General features: G+C 54.4%; 1 protein-coding gene across 3 annotated transcripts in view; it reads left to right on the forward strand.

Moving 5' to 3' along the window:
* The first annotated feature begins 39 nt into the window (after positions 1 to 39).
* Positions 40 to 19,925, forward strand: part of Aatk (apoptosis associated tyrosine kinase) — a 35,471-nt gene continuing 15,585 nt past the window's right edge. For 2 of the 3 annotated variants that reach the window (XM_008828718.1, XM_008828728.3), the window contains exon 1: positions 40 to 161. In XM_008828718.1, the coding sequence (XP_008826940.1) occupies positions 107 to 161 (55 nt within the window). In that variant the 5' untranslated portion in view covers positions 40 to 106. Of the gene's footprint in view, positions 457 to 19,925 lie in introns of all 3 variants that reach the window. The other variant, XM_008828734.2, reaches the window with a different exon arrangement.

The following is a 19,925-nucleotide window of genomic DNA, read 5'->3' on the forward strand; positions in this document are numbered from 1 at the left end:
TCCGCACCTGCGGCCGCTGGGCGATGCCCGGGCGCCGGCCCGGGCCGCGGGCGTTCTGAGCGCAGCGCCCGCCCCGGGGGTGCCCGTCGCGCTGCTGGCCCTGGCCATGTCGTCGTCTTTCTTCAACCCCAGCTTTGCCTTCAGCTCCCACTTCGACCCCGGTGAGTCCGCACGGCGCCCCTCGGAGGCGGCCTTGCCGGCTGTGGCCGCCCCCCCACCTGTCTCCCCACTGCCGACATGATGCTGCTGGAGCCACGGTTTCCCATTTGGCCTGGAAATTAACCCCTTCTCCACCCTGAGTCCCCCGTCCCCCGCAGAAGAACAGGGACCAGCGCGGACCCACTACAGGTCTCCGGAGGTGGGCAGGCCTTGGGGCCAGACCCTGCACAGCCGGCCCCTTCAGCGCTGGCTGGCAGCATCAGCCCCTGTGTCTCTGTGGATGCCTCCCTGGCACAGGTAACTGGGACAAGAGGGCCTGTGTTGGCCCCAGGTGTCCCGGAGAGAGGTTGCCAGGAATTAGGGCCCTGGGGAGGTGAGGGGTGTTTGCCCGGCAGGGCAGGGGTCCAGGCCTGCTGTGGGCTCATACTGGTCAGTGTGGGAGGCCCCTTCCCAGGCCCAGTGCTGGATCCAGGAATCCCTGTCCAGCCAGTCCTCCAGCAAGCCATGGGAGAAGTGGGGGCAATGGGGGGGGGCTGGCATAAGCCCACCTGGGAGCCCAGGAGGAGAGGCTGCTGTGGACAGGCTGGCTGCATGGGACCTGGGGCTGGGCCTCTTACTCCGCTGGCCAGTGGACACGGCAATAGCATGTTTACCATGACTGCCTGATCATGATGGGCAGCTGGGGCAGGCAGGGAGGGGCAAGGGCAGCTGTAAACCCCATGTGTTTCCAACCCCCATTCTGTCTGTCATCTGTCCTGAGTGGGAGGGAGATGAATCCCTGCCCAGGAGCCTAAAGTCCCACCCACATGTCCCTGGGGCTCTAGCTTGGGCTTCACAGCCCAAACAAAGCCAGGCTCACATGTGATGGCTCTCTTGGGTCTCCCTCCTGGAGTGGGGCCAGCGCATTCGGTGATGTACAGAGTCCCCTGGGCAGGGCTGGGTCTGAAGGCATTTGCTCCCAGAGAGGGGAGCGGATGGGAGCTGTCTACTTGGCTTAGGGCTGTGGGTGTCCCTGGCTTAGAAACAAAGTCCTGGGTAACCTGAGGGGCTTGGAGGTCATCGGTTCATCTCCCAGTCAAGGCCCAGAATTAAGCAGCCTAGTCAGTGATCTGCCAAGTTTAGAGAAAGGATGGAGTTGGCTTTGTGGAGTAGCCCCAGGCTTAGACCACCTTTGGAGACAGACATCCAGGGGCAGCATCTGGCCCCAGAAAGTCCTTATGGCAGGAATGGCCTAGCCATGAATCCCCTTCCTGTGGGAGGCTGCTCCAGACTGCAGACAGGTGGCCTTGGAGCTGTTGGGGTAGGCCTGGGGCCTAGCTTGACCCCAGTAGGAGGAGGAGTCTTGAACCCTCCCACCTGCCTCTCCTATAGTCTCTGCTGGGCCCAGACCTGTCCTGGTGTCTCACTATCCCTCTCTCCTCCCGGGTGTCCAGGGCAGGGGTGCCCTTCCCCTACCTTAAAGAGCAGCAGTGATTTGTGCTCTTGCACTTTTAGTCGATCAGAGTAATTACAGTGTGTTGGCTTAATGACCTAAGAGAGGGAAGCATCTTAGGCAAGGGGAGGTCTGTTGAGAGCTGTGTGCCTGTGGCCGCTGTGCCCTTACTGTTGGGAGGGTCCACCCCCTGGCCTGGATGGTGGTGATAAGGAAAGGGGACTTTGCTGAGGTAACAAGCCCTGGCCCTGTGTGTGCTGGAGAGGAAAGGTGGGATCCGCTATCCTTCCCACTAACCCTAGCATGCGCAGAGCTTGCTCTCCCCCACCAAATTCCCTGTGTCCCGCTTTGCTTCTCTAGGCCTCTGTTTCTCCACCTATAAAAATGGGATGGTGATGCCAGTGACCAAGTCAGGGTTGGGGGAGGTGCTCAGTGAGCCATCTGCGGAGGACAGGGAAGTGGGGGTGAAACTAGTGCTTGAGACCCCTGCAGCCACAGTGCCTCTGTGGCTTTTCTTCATCCCTGAAGTGGGGAGAGATGGTCCATCTAAGGTCACCTGCCTTGGGGCTACCAAAATTCAGAGGGGAGACTTATGATTGAAGTGGCTGTAGAGTTTGTTTTGGGGGTTGCTCAGTGGCCCCCGACAGTTCCCAGGACATGCATGCCCTTGACTATGGCCAGGCCTTCAAGCATGACAGAACTGGCAGGTGTGACCTTGTCTGAAAGAGGTAGAGGCTGTTAGCGCCCGACACCACCAGAGCCACAGTGAGCAGGACAGAGTACAAGAGAACCGGGGCTGAGCACACACACTCCTCGGGTGATGTGGGCTGGTCAGGTGAGTGCCCAGAAGGGCCTGCTGTGAAGTTGGGCCCTTCACCTGCTCCCTGGCACCCAGGATGTAGGTGACCAAGGAAGAGTTCTTGGCAGACTTGGCCCAGTGGCCTCTGTGCTGTGTAGTCTTGGGCCAGGCCCTCAACCTCTCTGTGCTCACTCTACACAGGTTAAACCTCACCCTGTGTGGACCAGGTAGGCAGAGCACAGAAGCTGAGAAATATAGGGAGCTGGTGTGGCCTCATGGAGAACAAGAGCAGCTGGAGAGAGGAGTTGGAGGGAGTGACTTGGAGGGAGTGGCAGTCACCTCTCCCTCAAGTACCCTGAGGGCGGGGTGGGGGCTGCTCTTGTTTCTGACTCCCTGCCTCAGTGTGCCACTAGAAACTAAGCAGGTCAGGCCTCTGTCAGGGTGATTGCCAGGCCCTGGCACTATTTCTGGCACCAGCAACAGTGGTGTGGGGGCACCGTGGAGCTGCTTCACCAGAGCACCCCATGTCCCTCCCCATGGCTTACTTACTTAGTCCCTTTCGGTGGTCTGGTCCTCAGTTTGGGCCTCAGTTTCCTTATCTGTGACGTGGTGGTGTGGAGCACTGAGCAAGGATGAACACCAGGCAAGGCTGGTCAAGGTGGTTCCTACTGGAGTTGGGCCTGGGGTAGGTGGGACCATGGAGGTGGCAGCCATCTTGACAGTTTTCAGGAGCTCAGAGAGGACACAGCGACCCCACCCCATGGATCCCATTGTCCACTGTGTCCTGCTGCCTACCATCTCCAGCCCCTTAGCTCATATTCTGACCCCTGCCCAAGTCCTCACCCCACACAGGGGCTCCTAAGAAAGAAATCCATACTCTCTTGTCATCCATGTGTGGTGAGACACAGGGCCGGCACGCTGCAGCCTATGGTGATTATGGCGGAAGAGGCTTTGTGCTCCAAGCCAGGCTTGGTCTGAGTGGTACTTGAATGGATGCACTTGGGGCTTGGGCCAAGGAAGGCTCTGGAGATGGGCCAGGGAGTCCCCAGAAGTACTGGTTACTGGCTCACAGATGCATCTGGAAGTTGGAAAGTTGTGGCCCACTTTCTGGCAACCTGAAAGCCACAGGACCTGGTTGCAGGCACCAACTGACCAGGCCTTCACAGCAGCTGGGTCGAGGGGGTGGGCATGACTCTGGCTTGCCCCCTTCCCCGGTGGGCTCAACGACAGGTATGCCACTCAGGACCTGGATTTAGGGCTCCCCCTGCCTCAGTATGACCTCATCTCAATGATCACCATGGTCTGTAGGTTATGGGTGGCCAGACTGAGGAGTGCCTTGGCAAGGGCCCAGTGGGCCCTGGCTGGTGGTGGCCATGTTCAGGCTGCTTCTTGAGGGGCCTGGTGAGTGGTCATAGACCCCTGGGGCAGGGGGCAGGGGGACACATACACATAGGACTTCTGCCATTCCCCCAAAGGCACAGCTACATGCACACAGGTATGTGGCACACACGGACACAAACACCTGCAACAAATACCTTCCCCAAGGGTAATACAACATGGCATATCCAGGAGGGCAGGGCACAAACATGTCTGTGCACATATGTTTCTGCACACGGGCACCTTGGGGGCACACATAATGCAGTCTGCTGTTCCTAGTGTGCAGTCATCTCTGTGGGGAACTCTCCTGAGTGTGGGCACCCCTCTTCCGGGAAACTTGCTCCTCAGGACACAGGATTCTTTGCCTAAGTCACACCTATACCATTTCACTGCAAGGGGCTGTCCTGCAGGTGTGTGTTTGATTGAGAGGTGTCACCCCAGGTCCATGCGTACCCTGAACTTCAAGATAGTGTCTTGTTTAGAAAGAGGGTCTCTGAAGGTTTGATTTATTAAGGTGAGGTCATACTTAGGTCGGGTGGGCTCTAAATCCAGTGGCAGGTGTTCTGTAAGGGGACACAGAAATGGAGGTCGTGGGTGGAGGTGGATGTCGGAGTGACAGGGCCACAAGCAGTGTACTGCCTAGGTAGGTCCCAAGCCAGAAGAGCCAGCAAGCCCGCCCCCCTCTTCCAGGAGTCACCTGCCAAATCCAAAGCTGAGTTCTGCCTCTGGACCAGCAAGGAATTTTTCTCATAAAAGCCACCAGTTTGGGGATCTTCATCTACGCAGCCCCAAGACACAATTGAAGGGTTCCTTGGGCCTAGGAATCAAGGCAGGGGCTGGAGGGTCTGCAGCTTGCCTTGGTATCTGTTTGACATGGTGGGTCCCCGATAAGTGATGTCCTTGCTGTCACTGGCCACCTGTTCTCTGCTCATGGGGTACTTCCTGAGGGTGGGCCAGGCCCAGTCCTCTGCCAGGCCCTTCTCCTGGGCTTGTGGCCACCTGCCTTTCTCCTATGACTCTTGGTACAGGAACTAAGGGTCAGCTGGAAGGGAGCCCAATGCAGACTACCACCAGGAGACACTCCCTTCTTGTCCAAAGGCCACTGGCCCTGCTGTCCTGTGGGCCAGGCAGAATGCACAGAGTAGGCCGAGAGTTGTGTTTGTGGTAGACAGACTCCTATGTCATGCCCCCCCATCCATGTCACATGACGCGCTGGGCCATGGTGTCTGTAGGGGCCCTGGTGTTGGGCCCCTCCAGGCTGGACCCTGCCTGCCTGTCACAGAGGAACTAGTAGTAATGGGACCAGTGGCTGTGGCCTCCCCGCCCCCAGCAGAGGAAGCCGGCAGAGGAAATGAGGGCAGCGGACGCAGCCAGAGCCAGTTCCCAGGCCGCCTGTCTGGGTGGACCGTTGCCTGAGGACTGTCACAGGAGGCAGCATCACGAGGCGTCCCCTGCCTTCTTTTGCTAGGGCCTGGGCCAGGGCATGAGGGTGGGGTGGGGTAGGGTCCTCCAGAAGGTCACTGTGGGGGAGCAGAGCTGGAGCCTCTCAGGAGCAGCACCCAGAGCCGGTATGTCGGGGATTCTGGGTGGACACTGGCTGCTCTGTCCCTGTCAGCTGGTGGTGGGGATGGACAAGCTATCCCTAAGGACTCTGATCCACAAAGGACCCTGCCAGAGGACAGGGCTGTCCTCAGAATGGGCAAGGCCTCTGCAGGGGGTGGGTTGGGCAGCCAGGGTCACCTGTCACAGGTAGATGCATTGAGGGAGGCACCTTTTACAAGAGGGGAGTACACTGACCCTTCCTCTGCACACCACCGTCTGAGCCACCACCTTCTCCCTGCTAAAGTTCCCAGGAAGGCCTCTCCTGCCAGTGGCTTACTGGCTTGGGCACATGGCCTCAGGGTGCCCTGACCAGCTGGCCTTGGGCTTGCTGTGGGGATGACCTACCTGACTGCCATGTGGAACAGATAGGATGGAGAGCCAGGGTCTCAGACTGCGTTCTGAAGGAGGCCATCTTGTGCCGAGTCTGGGCTTTGAGGCTAGTGGGATGTTAGTGGACACTATGCTGTCCTTGATCTTAACAAGGCCTCAGTAGGGAGTAGGGTCCATTGTTCACCAGGGCTCTGGCTTTCCCTCTCCAGGCTACCCCTTTGTCTTTTTTAAAAAAATTTATTTATTATTTTCATTTTATGTGTATATGTGTATTGCCTGCATGTAGGAAAGTGCACCCATGTAATGTGATGCCTGCGGAGGACAGAAGAGGCTGTCAGATCCCCTGGAACTGGAGTTAGGACTGTTGTTAGCTGCCATGTGGATGCTGGGATTTGAACCCAGGTCTTCTTCAAGAACAACCAGTGTTCTTAATTGCTGAGCCACCTCTCCAGCTCCAACTTCTTTTTTTTTTTTGGTCTTTTTGAGACAAGGTCTCCAGATTCAAACCCGGGTCTTCTGTAAGAACAGTCAGTGTTCTTAACCACTGAGCCATCTCTCCAGCCCCATCCCCTTTGTCTTGAGATATTCTCTCTCTCTCTCTCGTGCTGGAAAGAGAACCCAGGAGCTGGAGCTGGTACATGCCAAGCAAGCACTCACCACTGAGCTGCACTGCAGGCCCTGAGATTCTCAATAACTTTGAAAATTTTTTTAACTTATTTATTTATTATTTTTATTTTTTTTGAGACAGGGTCTCCCTGTATCCCCAGCTGTCCTAGAACTCGCTATGTAGACCAGGCTGGCCTTGAACTCAGATATCCACCTGCCTCTGCCTCCCGAGTGCTGGGATTAAAGGCGTGTGCCACCACACACGGCTTTATTTTTTATGTGTATGAGTGTATTGTCTGCATGTATGTAAGTGCACCTGTGTCATGCAAAGTCCACAGAGGTCAGAAGAGGGTGTTGGACTCCCCTGGAACTGGAGTTATGGAAAGTTGTTAGCCACCATGTGGGTGCTGGGAATTGAATCCAAGTCTTCTGCAAGAGTAGCCGGTGCTCTTGACTGCTGACCATCTTTCCAGACCCTCAATAACTTTTAACAATGGGTCGGGTATTTCTACTCAGCATGTGTCCTGTGGAGTCTTCCGTTCATGCCCTGCTCAGAGTGGCTGGAAGGATGCCTAGGTCAGCTGTCACTAGGCAGAGAGGGGCAGGGGCTCTGGTTACCAGCCAGATTTCTTTGCTTTGCTGACTAGAGACATGGAGTTGTTTGCAGGGTACTGTGTGTGGGATTTTCTTGAGTCCCATAGCTTCATACTGAATGGGGTACCCAGGCAAATGTGCCCTTGTCTCCATGTAGCTCGGCGGCTTTGCCCCAGATGGACACACCCATGTGACCACGCTCTGGTCCTGGCAGCCCCTTGGCCCTGTCCCACAGAGCCACTGTATGGCTGTACCCAGGCTCTAAAGACCACGGTGTGTCATTTACACTCTGCTGACCCCCGTGGGAACAGCACAGTAGAGGCTTCTGCCCCCTGGCAAGCATTCGGTTCTGGCCAGCTTTGGGCTATCCCTCATGATGCTCCTGTGAGCATTTTGGGGAGAAACCTCCTTCCCCCTTCCCTCCCTCCTCCCTCCTAACTAGATGCTCTTCCTACTTGCGTCCTCTTTCCACTTTACCATGACTTAATTTGCATACCATACATTCATCCATGAAAGTGTAGAATCTGGCTTTCAGTACACATTTACAGAGTTGTGTGGTCATCACCGTAGTCCATTTTGCCCCCTTAATAGTCACCCCACGCCCGTTAACCATGTCTCTCCATTCTTGCTCCTAACCACGGCAGCCTCGAATCTACCATCCTTATCCTGTTGAACAGCCCTGTCTCCTCATGGGAGCACAGTCCCAGGTCATCTCCTGGTTGCCTCATTTTGTTTCTGATGAGCATACACCACAGGGCTGGTCCAGACACTAGTGTGTGGCTTCCCCTGGCCCTGGAGCAGGTCGTACCCCAGGAACGCTGTGGCCTTGCTTACTTGTCAGGGCTGACTAGGGCACTGAGAGCCTCTCTGGGGTTGCTTGGCCACCCGGGTCCCCTGGGTAGATTTTGCAGGACCCTCTTCCTGATTGCTTTTGGGCCACATCTATAGGTTTGATCTGTTCTCTCCTCTATGTGTGTGGTGATACGGTTGACTTGTTCACGTCCTGGCCATCTTCTTGTGTCTGGTGACTGCAGTGCAGTGTGAGACATGGTTGGTACCTCTACCCAGCCTGGAGGCCACAGTGGGAGGATCTGCAACAGGCATGCTTACCCTCTTTCTTTCAGTGAGCAACATTAACCAGTCAGCTAACCACTTCCTGGGCGTCACTGGGTGCAGGCCTTCATGTTTATCCTGAAGCTGCCTAGAATCCTTTTGGCATTCAGGAGTTGCTGAGAGGCACTTTCTGGCCCCCTAAGGGTGGATGACAGGAAGGGATAACCCACTACCACCCTCAGGCCTGTGCCGGTTACACAGGCCTGCTCCTGCCCAGCCCATAGGCAGCTCCTCTGGACCAGAACTGTTTTATTTTTCCCTACTAGTCCTGTCTAAAAATATCCAAAGCCAGTGTGTGTCCTGGGTGCTTGTCAGTCTAGCTGGGGACCTGTGGGTTTTCTGTTTGATCTGCATCTCAGAGTATGGGGTGGGGGGGGGTCCCAAAATGACCAGAAAATCGGGCCAAGGGGCATGTGTCAGGAGGCTGTCTCCAGAGGAGACAGACAATGTGTGTGGAGCAGGGAGCAGCTTGGGAATGGAGCGTGGGACCTTGTGTGGCCTGACCTTGCCACTCCCACTGAGCCACTTCTAGCTGGATGTCCCACAGGGTTCCTCAGCTATGGGGCACAGGGCATGCTAAATAACCACTCCACACTTGGACCAGACTGAGATGGCCCCGAGATGACAGCAAAAGGAGCAGAGAAGCCAGACCTGGCCTGGGCTTTGTCAGTGGAAGGGCTGTCACCTGTGAGCATCATGCTGTGGAAATTCCTTCTGTCACTGCGCCTCCCGGGTAGCAAGAGACTTGGTTTGGGTGTGGCTTCTCCAGGGGCCAGGAGGCGGGCCTTGGGGTCTTGAAGGAGAACACTAGGGGGCCCTATGTGGTGCCTGCAGTAGCAGGTGGATGCTTGGCTCCGCCCAAGGGCAAAGGGGGCTGGGTGCTGCCCCCGGTGTGGGCTTCTGGGAATATAGAGGGCATGGGGACTTTAGGGTGAGGATTTGTGGGCAAGTGCTTGGACCCCCTGTGAGGAGATTTGGAGGAGTGTGTGCATATGTGAGCGTGTGTGCATACCTGCATGTCTATGTGTGGGAGCATGTGCACATATGTGAGTACAACTACCATGTGTGCATGAGTGAATGTAGACATGTGTACATGTATTTGAACACATGTGTATGAGGACCCAGGGATGTGGGAAAATGAGCATGTGCAGCTGTCGGGCACACATGTGCATGGTGTAAGTGTGAGGATATGGGAGCAAACATCTTCCCCGGGACCCCCCAGGAGTTCCTCCGAGGACCTTCCCACAACCCTCCCACCCTCCCTGCCTCTGAACTGCTCTCTTGGGCTTCAGGGTTCCAATGATCATTTTATTTCCATGTCCCCGTGGACGACAGAAATGGGCCGACACCAGTTGTTCCAGTGACCTGCCCTCCTGAAGCCAATCCAGGAAGGAGCCAGGCCTGGCACTCATGTGATCTTTTTTCCTATTATCTACCTGCAACCAGCTGTGCCCACAAGCCTGCCAGGCCTTGACAGACATGGGGTGGCAGACAGACCTGCTGCCAGCCAGGGGCTCCACACCCTCCCTCCACATACACACACACCACCCTGCCTCAGCGAGCCCTCCGTATGAGGCAGGGCGGTGTGTATGTATGTGGAGGGAGGCTGTGTCAGTCTGCCACCCTGTGTCTGTCAAGGCAGGTGGCCTCTGCCCCGAAGATGCTTTGCGCGTAAGTTGGGCCTCACTTGGCAGAATGGTTGAAGCCACTTCACAGCCATTGGACACAGTGTTCTGCAGTCTTGGGGACCGTGGTCCTATAACTCAAGTCCCTGCTGCTGTCCTTGCATGCTGTGCAGCTTTCCATGAGGCAGCCCATACCCACCCTGAATGCTGGGGCTGAGAAGGTTGGGAAGGCACTGGGTGGGCAGTACTGTCATCTCCCAGGACCCTCAAGTGCCCTCTCATCTGCTGGGGGCCTTGCTGAATCTACCTGTTTCCTCTGTACTGATGGGCAAGGTCAGAGGGCCCAGAAAGGGCCAGTAAAGCTGTGCACACATCACCCTGTGTACCTCCACTTCTAAGTTGGGGTGTCCTCTGGACAGAGCCTGAGTCCTGGGAGGCGATGAGAGTGGGTACCAACCTGCTGGCTCTGCAAGAGGGCACTGTGGTGCCAGGGGTCCAGGCTCAGGCTGCTGACCTTGCACTGAGAGAGCCAGGTCCAGCTTCTGTGTCTTCTCTTGGGAAGGGACTGAGCTCCGCCTGGGAATTCTGTTCTCTGGTAGAAGCTTCCATGTTTGGCCCTTGGCAAATCTTCCTGGCCCTTACAACTCTGCCTGCCTCCTATGGCTCCTGTGTATACTGTATACCTCCCCCTTCCTCCTCCACCAGGGACCCCTGAACTCTAGTATTGTTCCAGTAGGAACCTGGAAAGGTCTCCAGGGACAGATGCTGGGTCCTGGGCACTGGCCCTGATCACAGGTACCATATGCCTGCAGTCGTGGTCTGCCTGCCTTAGTAGTGTGAGCTCCTTTTGTTTGTGTTCCTGTTTGCATCACAGGGTGGAGCCAGTGCCAGGCGTCTTGGGAGGCCTGGAGCTGCTGTGCCTCACCTCTGAGTGGTGATGGGCTGGGGCCTAGATGCACTGATAGTGTTGGGAATGGCCTGTTCTTGGAGCCCACAGACCTGACACAGACTCTGCATTGAAAGTGAGTTCCTGGGTTTGAGCAGTAAGAGACAGACAGGGGACCACAGGAAGGGAAACCCCAGAACAGCATCTGAGTGTGTGTGGCTTCAGTTCTAGGAGGGTCTGAGTGGCTTCTGTGAGGGAACAGTGAACAACAAGGTTGTGGACATCCCTGGAGCAGGGCAGGAAGGCACATGGGCCTTATGGGGTAGGGCAGGGATGGCCACAAGAGGCCTCTGGCCTAGGTGAATATCTGAGTATTACATTATCACCTGGCACTCACAGACTCACTATCTCTGAGTGAATAGGCCATTCTCAGTTAGTGTGCCGCTGCCTTTGTCTGGTTCTAGAACATTCTTGTCATCATCCCAGAACCCTGCACTCACCTGGCCCCTGGCTGTGGTGAACCCACCTGTGTCTTGCTTTGCTGGTCTTCACATGGTGGAATTGTGTGGTGCCCATCAAGGAAGCACCATGCTGGGTCCAGCATCTGGGGCCAAGAGGCATCATATTTTGCCACCTCCTCATCACCACTTAATAAAAGTCATGTGTTCAGTGGTTTGGCAAAAGTCCTCAGGGATGGGGCCCTCCAGGTTCCAGGCTGAAGAGAAGGCCAGGGCAGGGGTAGAGTTCTGTGGGTTCACAAAGAGGGCTGTTTCCAGGACCATGCGAGCCAGCTTTATAGCAGGTTGAGGAGTCTGGACCAGTGGCACAGGTTCCCCAGGTAGAGAGATGGATCAGCTGAGAACCCAATATACCAGGTGTTGAGTATAGTCAGGGTGCCCTAGGTAGAGTGCTGATCTGAAACCCTAGAGTGGGAATTTAAGTGTTATTCCTTCATTCTTTTTTTTAAAGATTTATTTGTTATTTTATTATTATTATTATGAGTGTATTGCATGTAGGTAAGTGCACCCATGTCATGCAATGCTCGCGGAGGATAGAAGAGGCCATCGGATCCCCCAGAACTGAAATTACAGACCACCACACCTGGCGATTATTATTTTTTATGTGTATGTGTGTATTGCCTGCATGTAGGTAAGTGCACCTGTGTCGTGCAGTGCCCACAGAGAACAGAAGAGACCATCAGATTCCTTGGAACTGGAGTTACAGGTAGTTGTTGGCTGCCATGTGGGTGCTGGGATTTGAACAGTCAGTGTTTTCATCCACTGAGCCATCTCTCCAGCCCCTAAGATTTATTTTTATTTTATGTGTATGAGTGTTTCACCTGCGTGTATGTATATGTAGCATGTGTGTGCCTGGTGTCCGCAGAGACCAGGAGGGGGCATCAGATTCCCTAGAACTGTAGTTACCCGTGGTTACTTGTGAGTCTCCATGTAGGTGATGGAATAAAACCTGGGTTCTCTACAAGAGCAGCAAGTGCTCTTAACTGGTGAGCCAACTCTCCAGTCCCAATTCCTAGGTTCTTTAAAGGAGGGAGTGATGGGATTAGGACTAGGTGATTTAAGTAAAATTACACATCACCTGATTCTAACTGCTGCTCACTCAGTCGCATGAAGACCAAAGCCACTCTGACTTCTGCAACTGTCCACATCTGGGCTGTTTCCTTCTCCTCTTCTGCTGTTTGCTTTGTGGCAGATTGTCGTGCACCTGTGTCCTGGCCTGCTTTTAACTTTATTAAGGTGTGACCACGTTCACAGTGTAAAATTTGAGCTTTGAGCTCTGCTGCACCTCCACCTCTTTTTTTTTTTTTTTTTTTTTTTTTTTTTTTTCGTTTGGGAAGGGGGGGGGAACCCCCAAAAGCCTGGGGATGCTTAAGTTTGCTGGCCTTGCTCACAGAGATCCACCTGCCTTTGCCTCCCGAGTGCTGGGACTACAGGTGTGCACCACCATGCCCGGCTCCTCCTCTTTTTTTTTAATTACTTTATTTATTACTTTATTTATTTATTTATTTATTTATTTATTTATTTATTTATTTGGTCTTTTTGAGACAGGGTCTCCCTGTAGCCCCAGCTGTCCTGGAACTCACTATGTAGACCAAACTGACCTTGAACTCACAGAGATCCACCTGCCTCTGCCTCCCAAGTGCAGGGACTAAAGGCATGTGCCACCATGCCCAGCTTTTATTATTTTTATTTTATGTGTATGAGTGCATTGCCTGCATGTATGTAAGTGCACCTCTGTTATGCAATGCCTGCAGAGGCCAAAGGAGGACGTCAGATCCCCTGGAACTGGAGTTTCAGACGATTGTAAGCTGCTGTGTGGGTATTGGGATTTGAACCCAGGTCCTCTGCAAGAGCAGCCAATGCTCTTAACTGCTGAGCCACCTCTGCGGTCTTGCTCCTCATCTTGTGCTGGATTGAACCCAGGGCCTTGCACATACTGTACCCCTCAGCTGCATCACCATCCTGTTTTTGAGACAGGGTCTTGCTGTGCAGCCATGCTGGCCTTGAAACCATGGTCCTCCTGCCTTACCTTCCCAGGTGCTGAGATTACAGGTGTGCACCATCACACACTGCTTAAGTTCACTTTATTTATTTATTTTTTTCTAAATATTTTATTTACTATTTTTATTTTATGTGCATAAGTGTATTGCCTGCATTTAGGTAAATGTACCCGTGTCGTGCAATGCCCAAGGACAGAAGAGGCTGTTGGATCCCTTGGAACTGGAGTTACGGACAGTTGTTAGCTGCCATGTGGGTGCTCGGATTTGAACCCAGGTCTTCTGCAAGAACAGTCAGTGTTCTTAACCTCTGAGCCATCTCTCCAGAGCTCCCTAGTGCTAGAATAGCAGCCATGGCTTAGAAATGAACACAAAGATACAAAAATCTTCATGAGCCTTGTCTACAAAGCGAGTTCTCAGCCAACTGGGGCTACAAGGAGACCCTGTCTCAAAAAGACCAACAAAATAAAATAAATTAAATTAAATTAAAAAGGCTCAGAAAATATTGCCTGCTTTCTCTCACAAGCAGCATCTAGCTTTAAATACAAATATGTGTATCTATCTACCTACCTACCTACCTACCTATCTATCTATCTATCTATCTATCTATCTATCTATCTATCTATCTATCTATCTAATCTATCTATCTAGACTTTTTGAGACAGGGTCTCCCTGTAGCCCCAGCTGGCCTGGAACTCACTATGTAGACCAGGCTGGTTTTAAACTCACAAAGATTCACCTGCCTCTGCCTCCCAAGTGCTGGGATTAAAAGTAAGTTCACTTTTTATATCATCTGTTGTAGCTAATTCACTTTTCATTTTCAGTTTTTTTGGTGTGCAAATATGTATGTGTGTGCATGTGGAAACCAGGGGTCAACATCGGGTGATGGTTTCAATTACTTCTCATTTTTGGTTGGTTTTTGAGACAGGGTCTCCTTGTAGCCCCAGCTGTCCTGGAACTCGCTTTGTAGTTCCGTCTGCCTCTGCCTCCCAAGTGCTGCGATTAAAGGTGTGTGCCACAATGCCTGGCTCTTACTTTTGAGACAAGGTCTCAATGAACCTGGAGCTCACCAATCTGGCTAGGTGAGCCGGCCAGTCAATTTAGGGATCTTCTTGTCTCTAGTCACTACCTCCTCAGGGCTAGGATTTCAGGTGCATGCACACTGGAGGGGAGCCTTGCATCACTAAGGAGAGCCTTGCGTCACTGGAGGAGAGTTCTGTGTCATGGGAGGGGCATCTTATGTCACTAGAGGGGAGTTGTACATCACTGCAGGGGTGTCTGTGTCACTGCAGGGGCTTCTGTGTCGCTGGGCCCCGTGCTTCACTTTACTGGTAGGGAATCTTGTGTCACTTGCAGGGAGTCTTGCATCACTGGAAAGGCAAACTCCTTGTCACTGGGCAGGTGCCATAGATAGCAGCAGCCATTTCCAAGGGGCCCCAGAGCTCTGAGCTGTCCTTCCTCTCCTGTGACAGTCCCCCGCACTTGGCCTACATGAGGGTGGAGGAGGCATGCTGGGGCTTCCCAGGGACTGGTTCGTGCTCACCACTGGCATGTGTTGGGGTGGGAAAGAGAGGCACCTGCAGGCTCCAACTGTGCCTAGGGCTTGGGAGTGCACACTGTACCCTAAGGCACGTGGGCATGGCTGCTGGACAGCAGATCCTGGAGACCCCGAAGGCAGGGCCCAAGGATGAGAAAGGTGAGGCTCAAATAGTGGGAACCTCACATTTGCTCAGAGGTCCTGTCCCAGCCCCTTATCTTGGGCCCCTGCCTGATGCAGTCCAGGGCAATGGTGCTGAGGAAGCCTGAGGACAGGGAAGAACTTGGGTCTTCCACACACAACTCTGATTCTAAGAGCAGCCACCGTGGACCCAGTCCTGGGGATAGTCACTCAGAGCTGGAGCAGGCCAGGTGACCTGTCCGAAGCATCCCTAGACATGGGCTCTAGGAGTGTGTGCCTGTGTCTGTGGGTGGGTGGCAGTGTCCTTTGGCTGTTCTTTCTGGCAGGGTCCCCAGTGCGCCTGTCTCCTGCATGCTGTGGACATCTGTAGGGCTTTTCATGCCAGGAGCTCACTGTAAATAGGCCAAGATCACAGACGGTGGAGGGACGTCCAGGTGCCCAGCCGTAAGCAAGTGGTCTGTGTGTGTCTGGCTCATCTTTCATGTGTTGGCATATGCCACGGGGCCCTGGGGGAAGGTCACAAATAGCTCCTTGTTTTTCTTGGGGTCCAGGGTTCAGGCCCTAAGCATGTCCCCACCCCACTGCCTGGGGCTTCACTGAAGTAGGGAGGGGCTATATCCTACCAGAACTGGCCCAGGGCCCAGTGGGACCTCCACAAGCTTTGAGCACAGATAAGGTCTAGGGAGCCTGAAGGGTCACATGTCTCCATTATACACCCAGTACAGCTCAGTGGGCAGCCCAGGGAGCAAGGCCCCCCCCCCTCCAGACAGGGAGGCTGAGGTTCAGGGCCTCACAGTGGGAAGTACAGGAACCAGTCTATTTCTGGCCCAGAGCTGCCTTGATGGACCCACTTGTTCCACCTGCTCCTCCCAGACTGGCAGGGCTTCCTGGCTGGTGGGGCCCAATACTCACCCTTACTGGAATTGGCTTGACCTGTCCTACAGAGGGCAGGCAGGTGGTTGTTTCCATCTGACCAGGGGCCTCTCCATCACCTATAAAAGGGTATGGAAACCACAGTGTATGACAGGGTTGCTCCAGGAGTCTTCTTCAGGATGACCCTGGAGTGGATGGAGTGGAGGCAGGTCCACCACCTCTGGTCCTGGGAACACTGCCCATCCCCAGGGCCCTCAGAGGGGCTCTGTTATGAAGGGGCTGAGCTCTACGGGGCCCAGGCCAAAGGTCTGTAGGGTCTCTAGTTTTCCCTCCTGTTCCAAAGACAGTGTTTAGGAACCAGTTCCTTGGTGTTTGGTGACAGAGCCATGGAACGGGGGACCTGGAGGCATCAGATATGACAGAAATAGTCACATAGGTTTAGGGAATCACCCAAGTGGGGCTGAAGCCTAGTACAGCTGGTTAGCAAGACAAAGGTACCTTCCAGCAGCGCAGGGTTGTGTGCCAGAATGCTGGGGACCTGTTGCACCCCAAGCTTGTGTCTTTTACCTTTGCCCCTGCAGAAGGACCCTTCTATGGTCTACCCATTTAACTAGGTGCTGGGTGGCACCCAACCTCCTGTTCCTCCACTCCCCTGCCAGGTCGTTGGGAGACTCTTGCTTGACTCAACCCTAGTGTAAAATGTCCAGAGACCGCCACCTGGTGGCTGGAGCGGGTGGTCCAATTTGTTACTTAAATTGGGCTGTGTGCAGGGCAGGGACCCAGGGTCCTGTTGGCTGCCAGATATCCTGGACTCTGGGCCAGTAAGAAGGCTGTCTTGTGTGGATGGGGGGCGGACCATGTGGAGGTGGGTAGAGCCTTAAAGGCAGGGATACCTGGGAAGATTCAAATGGGTGCTCACCCTCAGGGGCTCCGGATGCACCGCAGGTACCTTGTCCTCTCCCCACTGGTCTCCCCTGGCCTTGGCTCTATCTTCTTCCCCCTTCTTCAGCTGGCCCCCATGCCACAGCAGGGCAGTGACTGAGCAGATGCTGAATTTGAGGGCTTGAGGGGTTAGCCTGACCCTGCTAATACACATGTGACTTCAAAGGTTAACTGCTCTGCTCAGAACCTTCCAGAAAAGCAGCATAGAGTGTCTGCTTAGCATGTAAAAGGGAAGAAGGAAAGACGGAAGGGAGAGAGGCAAGAAAGTAGGAAGGCCCATGTCGCCCTCACATCAGTACCAACCAGCCTCACCCTCACATCTCGAGGATCACCTGGATGACCATTCAGGGTCCAGGGCCCTCTGGGGACCTGCCCAGCCTACAAGTCCCATCTGTCTGCAGGTGCCTCCCCCTGTTCACGTGGCCCACCCTGTGTCACTTGACAGGCAAAGGGGATCTGAGCCCAGGGCTGCCCCTGGCTTGTCTCAAAGGCTTTGCTCCCCTAGCCAGAAGGCTCAAAGGGCCATCGGCCTTGCTTCCCCTGGCTGCCCTGGTGACGGGTCAGAAGGTTAAAGTCACTTTCGCTGGGTGAAGCTGAAGAATAGGAGAGATAACCTGAAGGCCAGAGGCTCCACTGCCCCGCTTCCCTCAAGACCTTTGTGACGATACTGAACCCATCTGAGGAGCCAGAGACCCTTCTTCCAATCTTGTCTGCAAGGTCCCTTCTGCCTCAGTGTGACACAGCTGCGGGCCTCGGGGAGGAGGAGGTGGGTAGCTTTGGCCTCTCCGCCAGCTGCAGGTGCCCTCTTACCAACTCTGAGCAGTATGAGGCGCAAAACCAGTAATTATGCCGACACGGTTCAATTCCCTGAAAATCTAGGAAGCCAGGAGGTGACGCAAATACTGAGAGGAGGGACACGCTGAGCCCGAGGACGGCTTGTTGAGGGAGACCCGTTCCCCTTGTACAGGCTAACTCAGAGGAGCAGAAGTGGTTGGAACAGCCACCTTGGGGGATCCAAGTGGTGGCAGATTCCGGTGCCAGTGGACGAGACAGGTAGATGGAGATCTTGACAGTGAGTCCAGTGAGTCTTGGAACACCACACACACACATACACATACACACACACACACACACACACACACACACACACACACACACACACACACACACACACACAGTGAAGCCCCTTTTCTTTGTGGATTGTAGCATGGGGAAGCCAAGGTCTGCCCACCTGCATATACACCACTGTTAGAGGGTCCTGGAAATACCCTGAAGCCAAATGCTGAGATGCATCTTAGAGGATGGAGTGCCTGTAGAACCAGGGTGGGTGATCCTTTGAAGTGGGCCTTTCCAAGCAAGGGCTTGCATAGGATTGCATAAGAGAGAGACCCCCTCATCCCTGGTGACCATGGCAAAGCCAACAGCTCAATGTGGTTGTTGACCATGGCAAGGCCAACGGCTCAATGTGGTTGTTGATGCTTAAATAGCTTTCTAAGACATTGTGATGACAGAGCCAAACAGTTCTTGTTCTATTGGACATGAAGTTCTGGAGTGAGTGACATCATGCTGGTGCTGACGGTGGCCTTGATCATTGGGTAGGCAGGGCAGTCCTGTGAATATGCCTGCGCTGGGCATGGTTTCTGGGTCCGTGCTCCCAGGGCCGCTGGCGGACCTGTGTGGGAAGCCTGTGTGTGCAGGCTGCCGGCTGCTGAAGGCTTGTCCTTTGTAACCCAGGCTCGCGTCGCTTTCCACCTGGGGCTGGCAGTTTCTGGAAGCCCTTTGCTGCAGAGACAGTCTCCTTTGACACTTCATACGTTGACTTGTATGAGCCTTTCACCTCTGTCCCTCTCCCTCCAGATCTCTGGGCCCAGGCCCAGGCCCAGAGTTTCACATGGCTCTCCACCCACCCATCTCTGCCTGTGTCAGCTTCTGTGTGGCTCCTGGGGACTCCTGTAAAATGCTGGGTCTGGCCCTCTCTCTCAGAACATCGGTGCCCCCAGGTGTGTCCTGAAGCCAGGTCACCCTAGAATGACACTGGGACAGGTGGTGCACTGTCCTCTTGTGACCTAACTTTTCCTTATCTCAGTTAACCAGCATGCCTGGTTCCCAGGCCTTGGCGGTACTCAGATGTGACCTCTGTCCCTTCAACCGGTGACTGCTCTGAACAAACAAGGATTCGACTCTGAATGAGGTTGTCATAAGAACGAAACAAAGATGTTGTCTGTCACTTCTGATGGGTGTGACCCCAAGGGGATAGTGGGGCACCTTTCCACTGGAAGTCGAGGACAGAGTAACTGGATCAGGAGCCAGCATGCTGTCCCAGGCACTCTGACAGCGTTGGTAACTGTCCTCAGCCCTAGCTTCTTAACTGTGATGTGGGGATAATGTCTATGGAGCAGGCTCGCAGCAGGAACAGAAATAGGGTGCATACTCAAGTGTGAATATGCATTCACATGTGAGAAAATAGTACTGTGCGTGCGTGCACATTTGTGGGGGTTGTGCATATGTGCACATGTGTGTATGGAACATGTACATGTGCATGTTCATTTATGTGAGTCCGTGCATATGCTTACATGTGTTCACATGCTTGATTGTGTGTAAGCACCTGTTTTCTGTCCCTCGCTGGGCCTGACATCTGTGTCTGGGGCGGACTCTTTTCTGTCCCAGGAGCTGGTGGCTGGTGCTTTGGGTGGTGGGTGTCCTTGCTGCTGATGGACCCATGGTGCTCCAGAGGGAGTATGGGAGACTGGGAAGGGCAGGACTGAGGGTGGAGCCGGCTGGGGTAATGGAAGCCCTGTGGTTGTAGAGGGGATGGTGTGGCTTGTGGGTGACTCTAGTCAGATCTCTCAACCCTCGTGAACCTCGCTGTCCTGTCTACAGTGGGACAGAATCTGGGAGAAGGGTCTCTGGGGGGCCCCTTATGGGGCAGGGCTGCTGTTCCTGCAGGGGACTTCAGACACCCAGGCACACATGAGGTTGAAGCCTGTTCCTGCTGAGTGGCTCAGCCTCTGGCCAGGTCATTCGACTGGCTCTGCTCCCTGTTTGTCCCAGGGACCTGGGCACTGTGCGATGGGCAGGCTCACTTAGTGTCACCCAGTCAGCACCTCACCTCATACTGAATGGGATTCCACCACAGCCCTCTGTGGCCAGGAAAGTCAGTAGCCGCGATAGGAAGTCAGGGTCGGGGTTGTGGGAACTGAAGCCTGACCCTCGCAAGGTAGTCCTGCCTGGCACATACCAGGCAGCTGGGGAAGTGAGCAGGGGTTAGGGACAGACTGAGGTACCAACTGTGTCTTTGAGGACTGGGAGGCCAACCCCAGGCTCCAGGGCCACCAAGTGAGCCCATCTGTGCAGGTGGCAGTGGGTGGGAAAGGAGAGTACTGACACACAGCAA

This window comes from Nannospalax galili, unplaced genomic scaffold (genome assembly GCF_000622305.1).
Source record: "Nannospalax galili isolate Female #2095 unplaced genomic scaffold, S.galili_v1.0 scaffold1250, whole genome shotgun sequence".
In the NCBI taxonomy this organism is placed as follows: domain Eukaryota; kingdom Metazoa; phylum Chordata; class Mammalia; order Rodentia; family Spalacidae; genus Nannospalax; species Nannospalax galili.